The sequence below is a fragment of the Canis lupus genome, chromosome 24 (genome assembly GCF_048164855.1).
Source record: "Canis lupus baileyi chromosome 24, mCanLup2.hap1, whole genome shotgun sequence".
Taxonomy (NCBI): Eukaryota; Metazoa; Chordata; class Mammalia; order Carnivora; family Canidae; genus Canis; species Canis lupus.
The window spans coordinates 9,337,697-9,354,153 of NC_132861.1; the positions used below are offsets into that span (position 1 = coordinate 9,337,697).

Genomic DNA, 16,457 nt, shown 5'->3' on the forward strand with positions numbered 1-16,457 from the left:
GCGCCCTGGGCCAAAGGCAGGCGCCAAACCGCTGCGCCACCCAGGGATCCCTTCACTGACATTTTAATGCAATATTTAAGAAATTTAAAAAGATGAAAGTAAGCCAAAGTATCTTTGGCCAGCCATAAATATTGTAAATATTGCTGAAGGTCTCTGTATACATACCCTTTACCCTGGAAGATATAAGCAACAGAGCCAATGAGGGTTTAAATTATATGTATTTAAAAAAAATAAATTATATGTATTTGCGTTGACATATATACACACATACACATTTAAGTTTTTTTTTAAGATTTTTTATTTTTTTAATTTATTTATTCATGAGAGACACACAGAGAGAGGCAGAGACACAGGCAGAGGGAGAAGCAGGCTCCATGCAGAGAACCTGACGTGGGACTCGATCCCAGGTCTCCAGGATCACACCCTGGTCTGAAGGCGGCGCTAAACTGCTGGGCCACCCGGGCTGCCCCACATTTAAGTTTTGAACTGTGTTATACTATGAAGTTCATTACACAAAACAAAGACAGTATGGGCCACATTTGGGTTTAGCTCCAGAGGCTGCAGTAATACAGGTCACTGTCTCATTGGGATATAAATTTACAGAAACTGGGCTAGACTGAGTGATGTATTTTTTTTTTTTAAGATTTATTTATTTGAGAAAGGGATGGGCAGAAGAAGAGGGAGAAGGAGGAAGCAGACTTCCTGCTGAGCACAGAGCCAGATGTGGGGCTTGATCTCATGACCCTGAGATCATGACCTGAGCCGAAATCAAGAATCAGATGCTTAACTGACTGAGCCACCCAGCCACCCTCTGAGTGATGTATTTACAGAAGAAATTGAATAATGGTCAAGGAGGAATGCAAAAGAAAAAAACAGGAAAAGTGGTCATGAGTATGAGTTGAGGTGTGAATTAAAACCATGATATGATGAACTGGAAACAGGGTATCAACCTTTTTTGGGTAAGAGACCACTTTAAGAATTCAATGAAAGCTCATAGTTTCTCTTTCTATAAAAATTACATACATGTACATATTTACACTTTACTCCAATTTCAGGGAATTTACAGATCCTCTGAAGTCTTGGATACCTATACATGAATATTGGCATAAATTTGGGGTAGAAAATACAAAATGGGTTAGAGAAAGTGGTTTGGGTCAGAATATGAATGAGTTGGAGGCTTCATAAAATGAGAGAAAACTCATGGCCTCAAAAAGCAATAGGCTTCAGATATCCCACAGAAGACTTATTTTCAATCATACCTGAATAAAAGGTGGTGGGGGCGAGAGTTTAGTTACTGCTACAATTAGGTAGTAGAAATCTGGGAAACTGGGGTTTTGGGGCACAGTCTTCAATCAAATGAGCTTTCTCTACTTTTACTTGTTTATTTGGATTCTTTTAAAAATATTAATAGATGGGTTCTACTCCTTGTAAAGATATTCATGTATCTTTTAAGACACTGCTTTCAATTATTTTGGGTACATACCCAGAAGTTGAATTGTTGGACCTTATGGTAATTTGACTTTTAGTTTTTGAGGAATGACCAACTATTTTCCATAGAGATTGCACAATTTTACATTCTCACCAACAGTAATGCATAGGGGTTCCAATTTCTCCACATCCTCACCAACATTTGTTTTTTCTGTTTTTATTAATAATCATCCTAATGGCTGTGAGGTAGTATTTCATTGTAGCCTTGATTTTCATTTCCCTAATGATTAGTGATATTGATAATATTTTTCATGTATTTATTGGCCCCTTGTATATCTTCTGTGGAGAAATGTCTTTTCATGTCCTTTGTTCATTTTTGAATCAAGTTGTTTGTTTTGTTTTGAGTTTTGGAAGTTCTCCGTATGTTCTGTATATTAATCCCTTATCAGATACATGGTTTACAAATACTTCCTACTGTTCTGTGGGTTTTTTAATTCAGCTCATATGTTTTTTTGACTCTATGAACTATATGTTTGTTTCTATTTTTATAAATACATAACTGGGATTTAGAGAAAGATTGCAGTGAATCTGTTGGACACTTGGGTAGTATTGACATCTGAACAATATTAAGTGTTTCAATTCGTAAACATGGGATGTTTCCATTTATTCATGTCTTCTTTAATTTTTTTTCAACAATGCCTTATAGTTTTCATTGGACAAGCCTTTCACTTCTTTGGTTAGTTCCTAAATATATTACTCTCTTTGATGCTATTGTAAATGGAATTTTTTATAATTTCCTTTTCAGATTTTCCATTGTTAGTGTATAGAAAGGCAACTGATTGTTGTGTATTGACTTTGTTTATGCTGCTACTTTTTTGAATGTATTAGCTCTAACAATTTTTTGTGTAATCTTTAGAATTTCTACGTGTAAGATTATATGATCAGTGAACAGGTAATTTTGCTTTTTCCTTTCCAGTTTAGATGCCTTTTATTTCTTGCTTAATTGCTCAGGCTATAACTTGTAATACTGTATTGAATAGAAGTGATAAAAGTGAGTACCCTTGTCTTGTTTCTAATCTTAGAGGAAAAGCTTTCAGTCTTTCAACAATGACTATGATGCTCATGTGGGTTTTTATATGGCTTTTATTATGTGGAGTTAGTTTCCTTCTATTCTTGTTTGTTTTATTTTTTTTTTATCATGAAAGAATGTTAAATTTTGTCAAATGCTTTTTCTGCATCTATTGAGATGATCAACTGAGTTTCTTTTTCCTTGATGGTATATGACATTGATCAATTTTCATATGTGAACCATCCTGGCATTCCAAGAATCACTCCACTTGGTCATAGTTTATAATCTATCTATCTGTCTGTCTATCTATCTAGTTATTTAATTTATTTTTTAAAAAGATTTTGTTTTTAAGTCATCTCTACACCCATCATAAGGGGTCAAATTTACAACCCAAGATCAAGTGGTACATACTCTACTGACTGAGCCAGCCAGGCAGCTCTATAATCCTTTTAATATGCTTTTGAATTTGATCAAAGATTTTTGCTTTTCATGTTCATATGACCTATTAATTTGCAGTTTTCTTTTTTTGTGTCTTTGTCTTGCTTTGGTGTCAGGATAATACTGGCATCACAGATTAATTACAGTGTCTTCTCCTCTTCAGTTTTTTGGGAACACTTTGAGAAGGGATTCATGTTTTAAAATTATGTGATAAAATTCATCAGTGAAGCCATCAGACCCAGGATTTTTTCTTTGTCCAGAGATTTTTTTCTTTAAGATTTTATTTATTTGAGAGAGAGCAGACAGCACAAAGCAGGAAATGGGGGGAGAGGGAGGCAGAGGGAGAAACCGACTCCCTGCTGAGCAGGGAGCACGATGCGGAGCTCAATACCACAAACTCAGGATCATGAGCTGAGTGAGCCAAAGGCAGACACTTCACTCACTGAGCCACCCAGATGCCCCATGAATTTTTGATTATTGGTTCAATCTCCTTATCAGTTGTAGTTCTATTCAGATTTTCTATTTCTTAGTGATTCAGTCTTGGTAGGTTTTGTGTTTCTAGGAATGTTTCCATTTCATCTAGGTTATCCAATCTGTTGGCATACAGTTTTTCATAGTACTCTTTTATTATCCTTTTTATTTCTGTAGAATTGGTTGTAATGTCCCCATTTTCATTTCTGATTCTGTAATTTGAATCCTTTTTTTCTCTTAGTCCCGCAGGCTAATTATTTGCCAATTTGTTAATCTTTTTGAAGAACTTGTGATTTCATTAATTTTTTTTCTATTGTCTCTCTATTCTCTCTATTTCACTTGTCTGTATTCTGATCTTTATTGTTTCTGTCCTCCTGCTAGCTTTGGATTTAGTTTGTTTTTTCTAATTCCTTAAGTCTTAAAGTTAAGTTGTTGATTTGGAATCTTTGTTTTCTTTTAAAAATGTGTTTATAACTTAAAATTTTCCCCTTACTGCTTTCACTGTGTGCCATACATTTTAGTGTATTGTGATTTTATTTTCATTTTTTCAAAGTATTTTCTAATTTCCCTTGTGATTTTTCTTTGAGTTATGAGTTAAGAGTGTGTTGTTTAATTTCCACAAATTTGTCAGTTTTCCATTTTTACTTTTTTTATTGATTTCTAACTTTATCCCTTTGAGGTAGGAGAATATATTTTGTATGATATCTATCTGTTAAAATTTATTGAAACTTAATTTGTAGCCTAATTTATAATCTGTTCTGGAAAATGTCCCATGTGTGCTTGAGAAGAATGTTTGTGCTTTTGTTGTTAGATACAGTGTTCTATAAATGTTAGGTCCAGTTGGTTTATTTACTATATTAAATCCTCTATTTCCTTATCTTCTATCTGGTTGTTCTACACATTACTGAAAATAGAGTATTGAAATCTCCCAAAATTTGTAGAACTGTTTCTTTCTCCTTTCAGTGTTGTCAATTTTTGCTTCATGTATTTTGATGGTCTGATATTATGTGCATGTTTATAATTGTTATATGTTCTTGTTATCTTGAACCTTTTATTGATATATAATGTTCTTTTTCTCTTGTAATCTTTTTTTTATTTAAAGTCTATTTTGTCTGATATTAATATAGATACCTTTTTCTCTTTTGGTTACTATTTCTGTGGAATATTTTTCCATCTTTTCATTTTCAATCTATTTGTATCTTTGGAGCTAAAGTGAGTCTCTTGTAAACAGTATGTATTTGGATCATATGTTTTTTCCATTCTATCACTATCATTTGGAAAGTTTAAGCCATTTACATTTAAAATAATTACTGATGAGGAGGGACTTCTGTCATTTTGCTATTTGTTTTCTGTATGCCTTAATTGATTTTTGTCCATCTTTTTCTGCCTTACTGCCTTCTTTTGTGTTGATTTTTTGCAGTGAAATGTTTAAGTTCCTTTTTCATTTCCTTTCATGTATATTCTATAGATATTTCTTTGTGGTTATTATGTGTATTTTAACCTCAAAAGTTATAAAACTCTAATTTGAATTTATGTCATCCTACCTTCAATAACATGCAAGAACTCTGCTCCTTTATATTTCCATCCCCAATCCTTTTGGTTGTTGATGTATCAAAATTACATCTTTATACATGGTGTGCCCCAGGACATAGAGTAACAATTCTTTTAAATGCATTAGTCTCATGTAGAAAACAAAATGTGCAGTTACAAACCATAGTTACAATAATACTAGCTTCTAAAGAAATTGTTTTTTAATGTATTAATCTAGTGAATCATATAGAAAACAAAAAGTTGAGTTACAACTTGTTACTACAATAATAATAGTTTTTATAATTGCCCATGTATTTACCTTTGTTGAGATCTTTATTTTCTTCATCTGGCCTCAAGCTTTGTCTAGTGTCCTTTCATTTTACTTTGCAGAACTCCCTTGAGCATTTCTTACAAAGCAAGTGTAGTGGCAACAGAATCCTCAGCTTTTGTTTATCTGGGAATGCCTTAATTTCTCCCTCATATTTTAAAAAGATTTTATTTATTTGAGAGAGAGAGCAAGCAAGCGAGAGAGCATGGATCAGATGGGAGAGGAAGAGGGAGAAGCAGACACCGCACTGAGTAGAGAGCTGAATGCATGGCTCAATCCCAGGTCCCTGGGATCATGACCTGAGCTAAAATAAAGGCAGATGCTTAACTCACTGAGCCACCCAGGCTCCCCTTGCCCTCATTTCTGAAGTCTAATTTAGCCAATATAGGATTCTGAGTCAACCATATTTTTCTATTAGCCCTTTGAACCTATTAGCCCACTGCATTCTGGTCTGTTAAGTTTCTGATGAGAAATCTGCTTATATTCTTATTGAGGATCCCTGCATGTGACAAGTTGCTTCCCTGTTGTTCCCTTTAAGATTCTTGGTCTTTGTCTTTTGAAAGTTTGTGTGTCTTTTTGTGCTCCTCTTTGAGTTCATCTTGGAGTTTATCAAGCTTCTTGGATGTTAATATTCAGGTCTTTCATCAAAGTTGGGAAGTTTTCTGCCATTATTTCTTCAAATATTCTCTCTTCCTCCCCCCCCCCCCTTTCTATGGGACTTCTACAATGTGTATATTTACCCAGTTGATAGTATCCAACAAGTCCCTTAGGCTCTGTCATTTTTCTTTGATCTTTTTTCTTTCTATTCCTCAGACTTGATAATTTCCATTGTCCTATACTCCAGTATAGGGACAGCTGCCTGCCATGGAACTTTTTGTCCACCTTCACCCATTTTATCCATCCTCCACTTTATCCTTCTGCTAACCATCAATACGTCCTTCTATCTATGGGCTTTTTTTTTTTTTTTTTTAGATTTCACATGAGGGAGATTACGCAATATATGTCTTTCTCTGTCTGACTTATTTCACTTAATATAATGCTGTTAAGGTCCATCCATGTTGTCACAAATGTCAAGATTTTCTTTTTTTTATGGCTGAGTAAAATTCCATTACACACACACACACACACACACACACACACACACATACATACACACCAGTTTTCTTTATCCATTCATTCATTGATGAACATGTAGACTGCTTCCATTTCTTGGTTATTATAAATAATGCCACAGTCCTTTTATCTTTTAAGCTCTCTCCTGGAACTGCATTTGCACTTCCCTTTTCTAATTTATTTTATTTTATTTCATTTTATTTTATTGAGTGAGAGAGAGAGAAAGAGAGAGAGAGAGGGTAAGCAGGGGTGCAGAGAAGGGGGAGAGATAATTCCAAACAGGTTCAACACCCAGCATGGAGCCCAATGCAGGGCTCAATCTCATGAGACAATGAGACAATGACTGAGGTGAAAACAAGAGTCAGTTGCTTTAACTGAGCCACCCAGGCATCCCTTGTGCCTCCTTTTTCATCCTTAAGACTAAATTGCTTTTTTCTCCCTTTGATTAATCTTACCAGGGGTTTATGAATTTTATTAATCTTCTCAAATAACCAACTTCTAACTTTGTTGGTCCTGAATATGGTGTGTTTATGTTTCTTTGTTATCTTTTTGATTCTTTATGATTCCTTCCCTTTTACTTTTTGGATTTTTGTTCTGCTCTTTTTTTTCTAACTTCTTCAATTATGTGGTTAACTTTTTAACTTTGCATTTTAGCTTTTTTTTTTTTTTACAAAAGGAAAGGAAATATCCCTTCAAATGCCATTTTTATATGTAGTTATTTTTTACTGTTATTCACTTCTATAGATTTCCATTACAAATTTTTCTATCTATGAATTTTTCAACATTTTAAAATTTCAAAAAAAATTTATTACTAATTTCAAAATTAATTGTATTATAGTCAAAGAATATGGACTGTACATTAATAATGCTTTGAAATTTGTAGAGGCTATCCTGATGGCCTGGTTAATTTCTGTAAATATTCCATATGGTTTGAGAAGAATATGTTTAATTTTTGAATGTAGTGTCAACTTTTCTTTTTTGCATAAATCATGATAGTCTCATTGTCACATTCTAATCTTGAATAGTATACTGAGGGCCTCAGTGAAATGTATAAGATGATTTTGTTGTTGATTTGTGATAAAAATAAGAGCTGTCATTTACGAAATATCCACCAGGTGCCAGAGATTGTGCTAGGTGCTTTATTTACAATAAAAGTCTTTTTATTTAAGATAATTGGAACAAGTAGGTAGTTAGTTCATTGAAAAAATTGGTTGAAGTCAGGAATCATTAAGAAATGATACATACATTAAACATTTTATTTGAACTTAAAATGCATGCTTATATACACAGCCATTCATTAATTTTTATGTACGATTCTGTTTAGTGTGTGATTATGCTTATTTTTTATGTATAAACCATGCTTGCAATGTATTGTCAAGAATTTCTAGTTTTTACTGATGTAATTTGGAGGGAGAACCCAAAGAAATCTTCAAATCTTCATACTGAGTGCAAAATTATAGGTTTTAATGATTTTGAGCCAAACTTCATAGTTATCACACCTCATTTGATAACAACTGTTTAATGCCTCCTCCTTATTGAGTCACTTACTTCAATTTTATTTTTTATAGAAACTTTCTAGTATTCTTAGTCCACTGGCTGATGTAATGTTACAGGGTATTTAATCAAATCACATAGTTAGAGTAACAATTACAATTAGTATAAACAGACTTGGGAACAAACTCATCTGTCTCCTTGTAAATATACAGCCCTAAACAATGGGAGTAGGAGGGTGTAGTTTTACTAGAAGGCAGCCATTTAGTTGGGAACATTTTTTTGTACCATTAGTATCAGCCCATTATGTTGTACAGAGGCAATGGAGATAATTATTAAATCTGCCATGTCAGTTAAGTAGAGGTCATTTAGGAGCATCTATATTAGTATATTTTACAGCTCTGCAAGGAGGTAATGTTATCTCCATTTTAGAAGGGAGATCTGGTTTGCCCAAGATCCCAATACTAGTTATTACTGAACCAGGACTAGGATCTAGGCTGGGATTAGTTCAACTACAGTCATTCCAAAAAGCTGTGAGAGCTCTTTTTTATAATCTGTGTGCTTTAATTGAATTTTACTTCATTTATTGCTCATGCTTTATGAATTAGTATGTTGGCCTCTGCAATGGAAAATACCGGTTTTAGCCCCTTATTCATTATTTTCATGAAATTTAGGCACTTAGGATACTTTTTTTTTTTCTCCCTAGTAGTTAGTTTTGGCTTTATCTGGATATTTTTCTCACCTCTGTCTTCAAGTCACAGCTTACTGGGTCAGGTTAGCTTGTTTCTGAACAAACACTCTTTTTCTCATTCTTAAGAGGTACACTCACTCATTCCTACCCAGGAGCTTGGATTCTCAGCCATCATCTAGAAAACAAAATATTATTAATCAGAGATGTGTTACTATTTGTTCATTTCTTACTCTTTTCTTTTCTAAGCTACAGCCTGTGCCTCCAACTCTCCTGATTTCTTCTCCATGACTAACTTCTATGTAGTCATGTTTCTTTTCTTTTAATGGTGCCATTCATCCCTAAATGAATGAGCACAAATGAGATCAAGCTTAATGAGCCTTGGCACAGGTTTGATGAGCCTCCCACACTTTATAAATACATCTACTATTGAATAGCCACCTTCCATGCCTACACATTCTAACTCAAATTATCATCATCATCCCTTTTCCTCTCTCCCAAGTGCTTCACAAGTCAGTTATTGGTTTGTGTTTCCTTTCTAGAAGGCCTGGTCCAAGTACCAGAACAAGTATGGTAGCTGTAGAGAGCTTCATGGTACAGAACCAGTACAAGTTGCAGGCACACTTCTCTGTGGAGTCAGCCTTTTGATTTTCATACTTCTTGGCATTGTGCTGTATTTTCACTTGAAATTCCAATCCTTAGGGTCTCCTTTGGCTGACTCTTTTAGCAAACTACCTTAATAAATTGCCTGATCTCTCAGACTTTGATAGTTTATTTTTTAAGCTATCTCATTCTTTCATGATCTATGTTAACTTCTCTACAAACATGAATTTTCATCATTAGCAGGTTTCTACTATTCTTTCTCTAGCTATCGGATTGTAATCCATTCAACAAACAAAAGAACGCTTGAGGTGTATTGGCAAAACCCTCATCTTCTCCACTTTCTAACCTCTGCTATAAGGACAGATTAACTTATTGGTTCAAACTCTGAACTGAATTTTGAGCCAACTGATTTGGCAACCCTGTCTCTAAACCTATACCCTTCATAGGCTTCTTTCTATGTCTCAATAAATGGTCATTTTGTCCCTTCAATAGGCCCAAATCCTTTTGCTCATACTTGACCTTTTTCTAATACTCTATATCCAATTTATTTTCAAGACTTGCTTGCTTTTCCTTTAAAATATATCCAGAATGTGATCATTTCTCACTACTTCTACCCTGTGACAAATACCCAGAAGAAGACCCTTATGTCCATTATGCCTATCTGAGTTTTAGGCCATCTGTCTAAAACTCATAGGGACCCTTGACATAAAGGCTGATTAGGGAGATGGGAATGGTTCTGCTCCACACCATTTCCTCTCAATTTCTGTTGCTGTTTATTATTTGCTTTGATTCAGAAGGAGAGAGGACAAGAGAAAAGTCTATATACTAGGTGATAATAGGAGTCAAGGCCCAATTTCCATTGGAAGGATTCAGCCCTTATCAACTGAATATCTCTGTGTTTATGTATATGTGACAATTCAAAGATGAAAGGAAGGAGAGAAGAAAGAGAAGGCAAGTGATTTTATAAAATTCTCTTTTTTTTAAAATCAAGAGGCAGTTTTGCATGATGGTCAGAGTGTGGACTCTCAGAGACAGCTTTAGTCTGAATCCTGCTGGTAGCCATGTGACACTGGGCAAATTTTTTTCTTTTTCCAGTTCTATTGAGAAATAATTGGCATCTATCATCATATAAACTTAAGGTATATAGCATGTATAGTTTGATTTATATATGTTGTTAAATGGTTACCACAATAAGGTTTAGTTAGCATTTTATCATGTTATATAGATGCAATTTAAAAAAAAAGAAAATCCTGTTTGTAATGAGAACTCTTGGGATCTGCTGTCTTCACAACTTCTCTGTATGCCACACAGCAGTGTTAGTAATAGTCATCATGTTGTATATTACATCCCTAGGACTTATTTATCTTATAACTGGAAGTTTGTGCCTTTTGACTACCTTCCTTTAATTCCTCCTCCACCAGGCCCCAACATCTGGTAACTATAACTCTGATCTCCTTATCTGTGACTGGGGGGTTTTGGGTTTTTTTTGTTTTGTTTTGTTTTGTTTTGTTTTTTTTAAGATTTTATTTATTCATGAGAGATACACAGAGAGAAGCAGAGACATAGGCAAAAGGAAAAGCAGGCTTCCTGTGGTGAGCCTGATGTGGGACTTGATCCCAGGATTCTGGGATCACAATGAGAGCAGAAGGCAGATGCTCAACCACAGAGCCACCTAGGTGTCCCTGTTTTGTTTCGTTTTTTAAATGTCACATATAAGTAAGATCATAGAGTATTTGCTTTTCTCTGTCTCACTTATTTCATTTGGCATAATGCCTTCAAGTTCCAACCATGTTGTTGTCAATGATAGGATTTCCTCATTTTTAGTGAGGAAGTAATATTCTGTGTGTGTATGTGTGTGTGTGTGTGTCTGTGTGTGTGTACATACATATATATATATATATATATTTATATTTATATATACCACTTCTCTTTTTTTTAAGATTTTATTTATTTATTCATGATAGACACAGAGAGAGAGAGAGAGAGAGGCAGAGACACAGGCAGAAGGAGAAGCAGGCTCCATGCCGGGAGCCCGACAAGGGACTCAATCCCAGGACTCCAGGATCGCTCCCTGGGCCAAAGGCAGGTGCTAAACCGCTAAGCCACCCAGGGATCCCCTATATACCACTTCTTTATCTCTTCATTTCTCAATGGATACTCAGGTTGTTTCTGTCTTGGCTATTAGGCTGCTATAAACATAGAGGTGCAGATATCTTTCTGAGTTAGTGTTTTTGTATCCTTCAGATACATTCTCAATATTCTCAGCAGTGGAATTACTGGATCATTTGATAGTTCTGTCCTTAATTTTTTGAGGAAACTCCATACTACTGTTTTCCACAGTCGCTGTAGCTGAGCAAACTCTTTAAATTCTTTTTTTCAATTGTCTTTTTGAGATGGGGATAAAACTAGCATTTGCCTTACTGTTGTGAAGTAAGGCAAGTATCATTGCTGTGAAAATTATATGAGTTAATATGTGTAAAGCAACTAGTTTTAATACATAGCAAATATGCAGTAGTTTGTTTTGTTTTGTTTTGTTTTTTTTGAGTCAGTTTTCAAAGTCACATTGTGGGCATTAGGATTCCTGATATCATAGAAAGTTATTAACATTTTGGTCATGAATTGTACATATCAGCATTGCTTAAGTGTCTTAGTTTGGGGCTTTTTTTTTTTTGTTTGTTTATAAACCTATGTGTGTGTAGAGATTTTAGGCATCTTCTGATGTCTTCCCACCCCTATTCACTGGCTAAGAGGTCAGGAGTAGTTCCCTTTTTAAAATTTTCTATTGATACATACATTCTAGCTGTCAGATGCTGTCAGTCATCTTACCATTGATGACCTTTGTTTATGTAGTCCTTGCATCTCCAGAAGTTGAGCTACAGTGGATGTATCTGTTGTTCAATATTCATTAAGTGGCATGCATTTGCAACTTGCAGTTTATTTTCACTTCTAATGTAGTGATAAAAAAATAAATATAATCCTTATGTTGAGAAAAAAACTCCCATTTACATGTGTTAGGGCTCCCTTTTCCTTGTGCCATGGAAAGCTATTTAAAAGTATAAGTTAAGTGCATTTATTTCCATAGAATCACCAGTCCTGACATGAGTTTAAAGTCCTCAGTCTATTACCATTTATTTTAGTAAATAAGGCAACAATAAACTCTACCCATTCTTTTCCTCCTTTACTTGCAACAGGATGCTTCATGTTTGGGCAAAGAGAGTGGTGGGGCCTGGGGGCTGGCTGGCCCTCCCAGCTCTCCTGGGAGCCTGTGGGAGGATGATCAGAGGTTGCTGAAGAGTTTGTGGGTTTTTTTGTTTTTTGTTTTACAAAATGATTCAGCTTTTATTAATTAGCATCTTAGAAGAAACAAAAGATAAGAGAGCCAGCAAAGCTCTGAACAAACACAATGAAACAGGTGCAGACAGCCCTCAAGAAGCCATTTGAACAGATGGAAGCAACACCCTCCTCGAGTGGGCCCTGACCCAGGGGTGCTCCATGATCTGGGCCAAGGGTAGCCTTTCCAAAGGCTGGTATCTGAGAAGCTTGGAGACTAAGTCCTAGGCCCCCAAAGGTAATGATGGGGGAAATCGTAGGTCTACCTTGAGGATGCGTCTGTAGGTCTCATTATGGGAAGGGCTCTCAAAGGGTGGATATCCTACCAACAGCTCATAGCAAAGTACTCCAGTGCACCATAGATCAACCTTCTCATTGTATGTTCTCCTCTCAATCATTTCTGGGGGCAAGTAGTCCGGAGTCCCACACATTGTCTTTCTCCTCAGAGATGGTGTGTGCACAGACCAGCCGAAGTCTGCAATTTTCACCTCACCCTTGAACCCGAGCAGTAGGTTCTCTGGTTTAATATCCCCGTGAATCACCTTTTTCTCATGGCAGTAAGTCAGAGCATCTGCCAATTCCTCCATTATTGTGGCTGTGTTTTTAGAGTAACATCCTAGTCTATAGTATGAGTTTCATTAATTTATTGCACCTTAGGCTTCTGCTAAAGCTTTCACTGAATCAGCTTTTACTGACCATGATGAGTTACTGCCAATGTTGGCATTCTTTACTTGATATCTTTTTTACAGAAGTCCTATCACAACTTCTCCTTAGTAATTTAGCATTCCTTAATGTTCTTTCTATGCTAACATCCAGGAATGTGGAAACAAGGGCAGTAGCAATTAGGTGACAAAGAACAAGGTGTTCAGGGCTCCTGTCTATTGAAAATTGCCTGACAGCATGGGATGAAATAAACCAGGCCAGAAGACAGGGGTAGATTCAACAAGTTCCTTTGTCCAACACCCAGCCAGTCAACTGAATTTTTCCTTCATTATTTCTTTTGGCTTCCATGTTTGTTTGCTTGTTTAATTGTTTGTTGTTTGTTGTTTTGTTTTGTTTCTGTTCTCTATCCTGGATTTTTTTTTTCTCAGCTGTGTCTATTGTCCTTCCCCCCACTGCATTTTACTATGTCTCTATCTGTACCTTATAGAAGATAACTAGATCTTTATGTTCTAAATTAGATAATGTTCTAAATCCTCTTTTTTTTTCTTTTAGAATCAAAAGATTATCTTTAATTAAGGAGAACTGTGAACTTTTAGTGTGGTCAATGGAAATACTATTATAGTAGGAATAAAGAACACTATATTCTTTTAGGTGGGATAATTTTTTACTGTGGTATTGTCCCTGGCATTGCAGGAAGGTAAACACCCCTGGCCTCAGTACCAAGTGCCAGTAACACATCTCCAGTCATTGTGACCACCTACAATGCCTCTACAGACTTACAAACCTCATTAAGTAGTGGTAGAACCTCTGCTTTAGAACCACTGCGAGGTAGGCAATTAGAAGCATCTGCAAACCCTGGATTTTGCTGTTTGTCATCAAATGTGCTTTATAATTTGTAAGTTACTGATTTATGAAACAAGTATGTGAAAATGACTTGTAGCTTCCTTAAAGTGTACTCATTTTTAGTTGAGAGAATTAAAGTTTTTCTCTTTTTAAAATTTTAAAACTATACTACAAAGTACACAATGCTTTAAAATCTCTTGTACTAGTGATTTGCACATTAAGAGTATGTTTTAGTTGCTAGTGTTATACAAATAATTAAGTGATAAATGTTCTTAATTCTTTTATATTTCAGAGAAAGAGATTTGAAGAAAACTGGGCACAGGCTCAGCAAAACCAAACAGAAGAGAAACAGAAAAAGAAATAAAAAGCAGAACAGTCATAGTAAAATCATGGGAGAAAACTCATTTGAAATCTTAAGTTACCATATACCAGGGGATCAGGACCCATCCCAGAGTGAAGAGGAAGACCTGGAAGACACCAAAAGAGAATCGGTGCATGACTTCACTGATGAACTGGGAGATGAACTAAGAGATTTAGTAAATGGCCACAAAGATGAAGTGTGGAAAAGCATAAATCCTGAAGAGAGTTTTCCAAATGTTACATCTGAAATTGAGCTGGACAATGCACCAGAAAATTACCTCTCTAAAGAAAACAATGATTTGTTTCTAAATATGTCACTGATGTCAAATGAAAACTCTGTTACTTGCCTGACAGTGACTCAGGATCTTTCCTGCGTAGCAAGTGATGACTACACGAAGATAGGAAAGCATACTGGAAATGGGCAACCCATGGCATCAGACATCCAGGGTGGATCCACTGACATCTCCTGCTTATCTATGCAGAAGAGAGAGAAGGTAGATAAAAGACTCCCAAATGAAGCAATTCTTTGCCATCAGTATGGGTCCAGAACCTTAGAGAAAGATTTAAGAAAGAAACAAGGAATAAATGCAACTGAAAACAACTATTGGGCTTTTTTTCCAAACAATCTATCTGATGAAGAATTATGGATGGGCTCTGAGAGACAACCCTGTTTAGGGAGCTGGCCTGAGGGACCTCATAAGTTTATATGTGAACAAAGACCAAAGAAAGATAGATGGCAAAAGCTGGTCTCTCCGGACAGCAGGGGACAATTGATTACATTGATCTCTGCTTGTGAAGAAACTTCAGTATCAAGGAGCTGTCCAGAAACATTGATAGAGGAGAAACTATTGATAGAAAATGAAGATTTGTCACCTCCAACTGAGAATACAGATTCATTCATAGAAACTGAAACAAGTATCATTAGAATCTGCTTGCCTAAACTGGATATCCCAAAGAGTGACTTACACTCAACAAAGAATAAGAAAAGGAGAGAGAAAAGGATTTTCAATTTGGCACCAAACTTTAACTTACTGGAACAGAGATATATCAGTGTAAAAGAAAGAGGGTCATGTGGCTTGTCAACAGAAAGCAAAGGACTAGAAATTATTTTGGAAGAAGAAAAAGATAGAATTTCAGAAATAAATCATAAAAAGGAGAATACACGAAAACTTATGACCTTGAATCATTATCATCATCCATCGTGGTTTTACTTTGATATTATCAAAGATCTTCCTCTAAATGTTGGTAGACAATCTTATTCTTATTACCTGCCATTTAATAGACTAAGGCACTCTGTATATTTTTACAAAAACCCTATTCCTTCTCTTGTGCTACAATATACAGCTAGCTTTCAGATGGTATCTTTTACAAGCAAGAAATCATTTTTGACTTTCAAATCTCAGACAAGAGTAGATAACCAACTAAGTGACCGAGGATTTAGTTCTTCAGAAATTTTAAGTAGCCAACCTGATCCTTTCTACTCTTTTAGGGTCACTTCTGATCTTCACTTTTTAAGTGAAAGTTTCGACAAAAGGCTGAAGACGTGGGAAGAACCTAAGCCCTTACAGTTCTTGCAAACTGAGGATGACCAAGATTTAACAAGCACTGGCTTTGATTCCCTTGAGCTGCAATTATCACAAGTGTTTGCCTTTCAACTAGTAAAGCTTTTTGGATCCCCCGGAGTTCCAATGGGTAAATTATATTTATTCCCTCCAAAAAAAAAAAAAAAAAAGTTCATCTTAACATATATGAGTAGTTTTTTGAAGTGTTTCTACCCTGTATTAGTGATTTCATGCAGTTAATTGATCTCCCTTCACTTTTCAGCAGTAGAAGTAGAGGACCCATAGCAAATGGTGCTTGATCTTCAGTCATGTGCTGGCCTCCACCTCAAGGACCAGCAGTCTTAAATGTCTTTGAGCACTTAGAATCCTTGGACTCTCTATATAAATAGACACTGAGGGATCCCTGGGTGGCGCAGCGGTTTGGCACCTGCCTTTGGCCCAGGGCGCGATCCTGGAGACCTGGGATCGAATCCCACGTCGGGCTCCCGGTGCATGGAGCCTGCTTCTCCCTCTGCCTATGTCTCTGCCTCTCTCTCTCTC

The 16,457-nt window shown here is 35.8% G+C and overlaps 1 protein-coding gene and 1 pseudogene across 10 annotated transcripts in view; one reads left to right on the forward strand and one right to left on the reverse strand.

Annotated features, from left to right (window-relative positions):
- N4BP2L2 (NEDD4 binding protein 2 like 2) overlaps positions 1-16,457 on the forward strand; it is a 72,599-nt gene that overhangs the window by 50,224 nt on the left and 5,918 nt on the right. For 7 of the 10 annotated variants that reach the window (XM_072795531.1, XM_072795532.1, XM_072795527.1 and 4 more), the window contains one exon: positions 14,288-16,047. In XM_072795531.1, coding sequence (XP_072651632.1) covers positions 14,288-16,047 — 1,760 coding nt within the window. Of the gene's footprint in view, positions 1-14,287; positions 16,048-16,457 lie in introns of those variants that run through there. The other 3 variants (XR_012016195.1, XR_012016196.1, XM_072795535.1) reach the window with 3 other exon arrangements.
- Positions 12,499-13,084, reverse strand: LOC140615722 (aurora kinase C pseudogene; annotated as a pseudogene).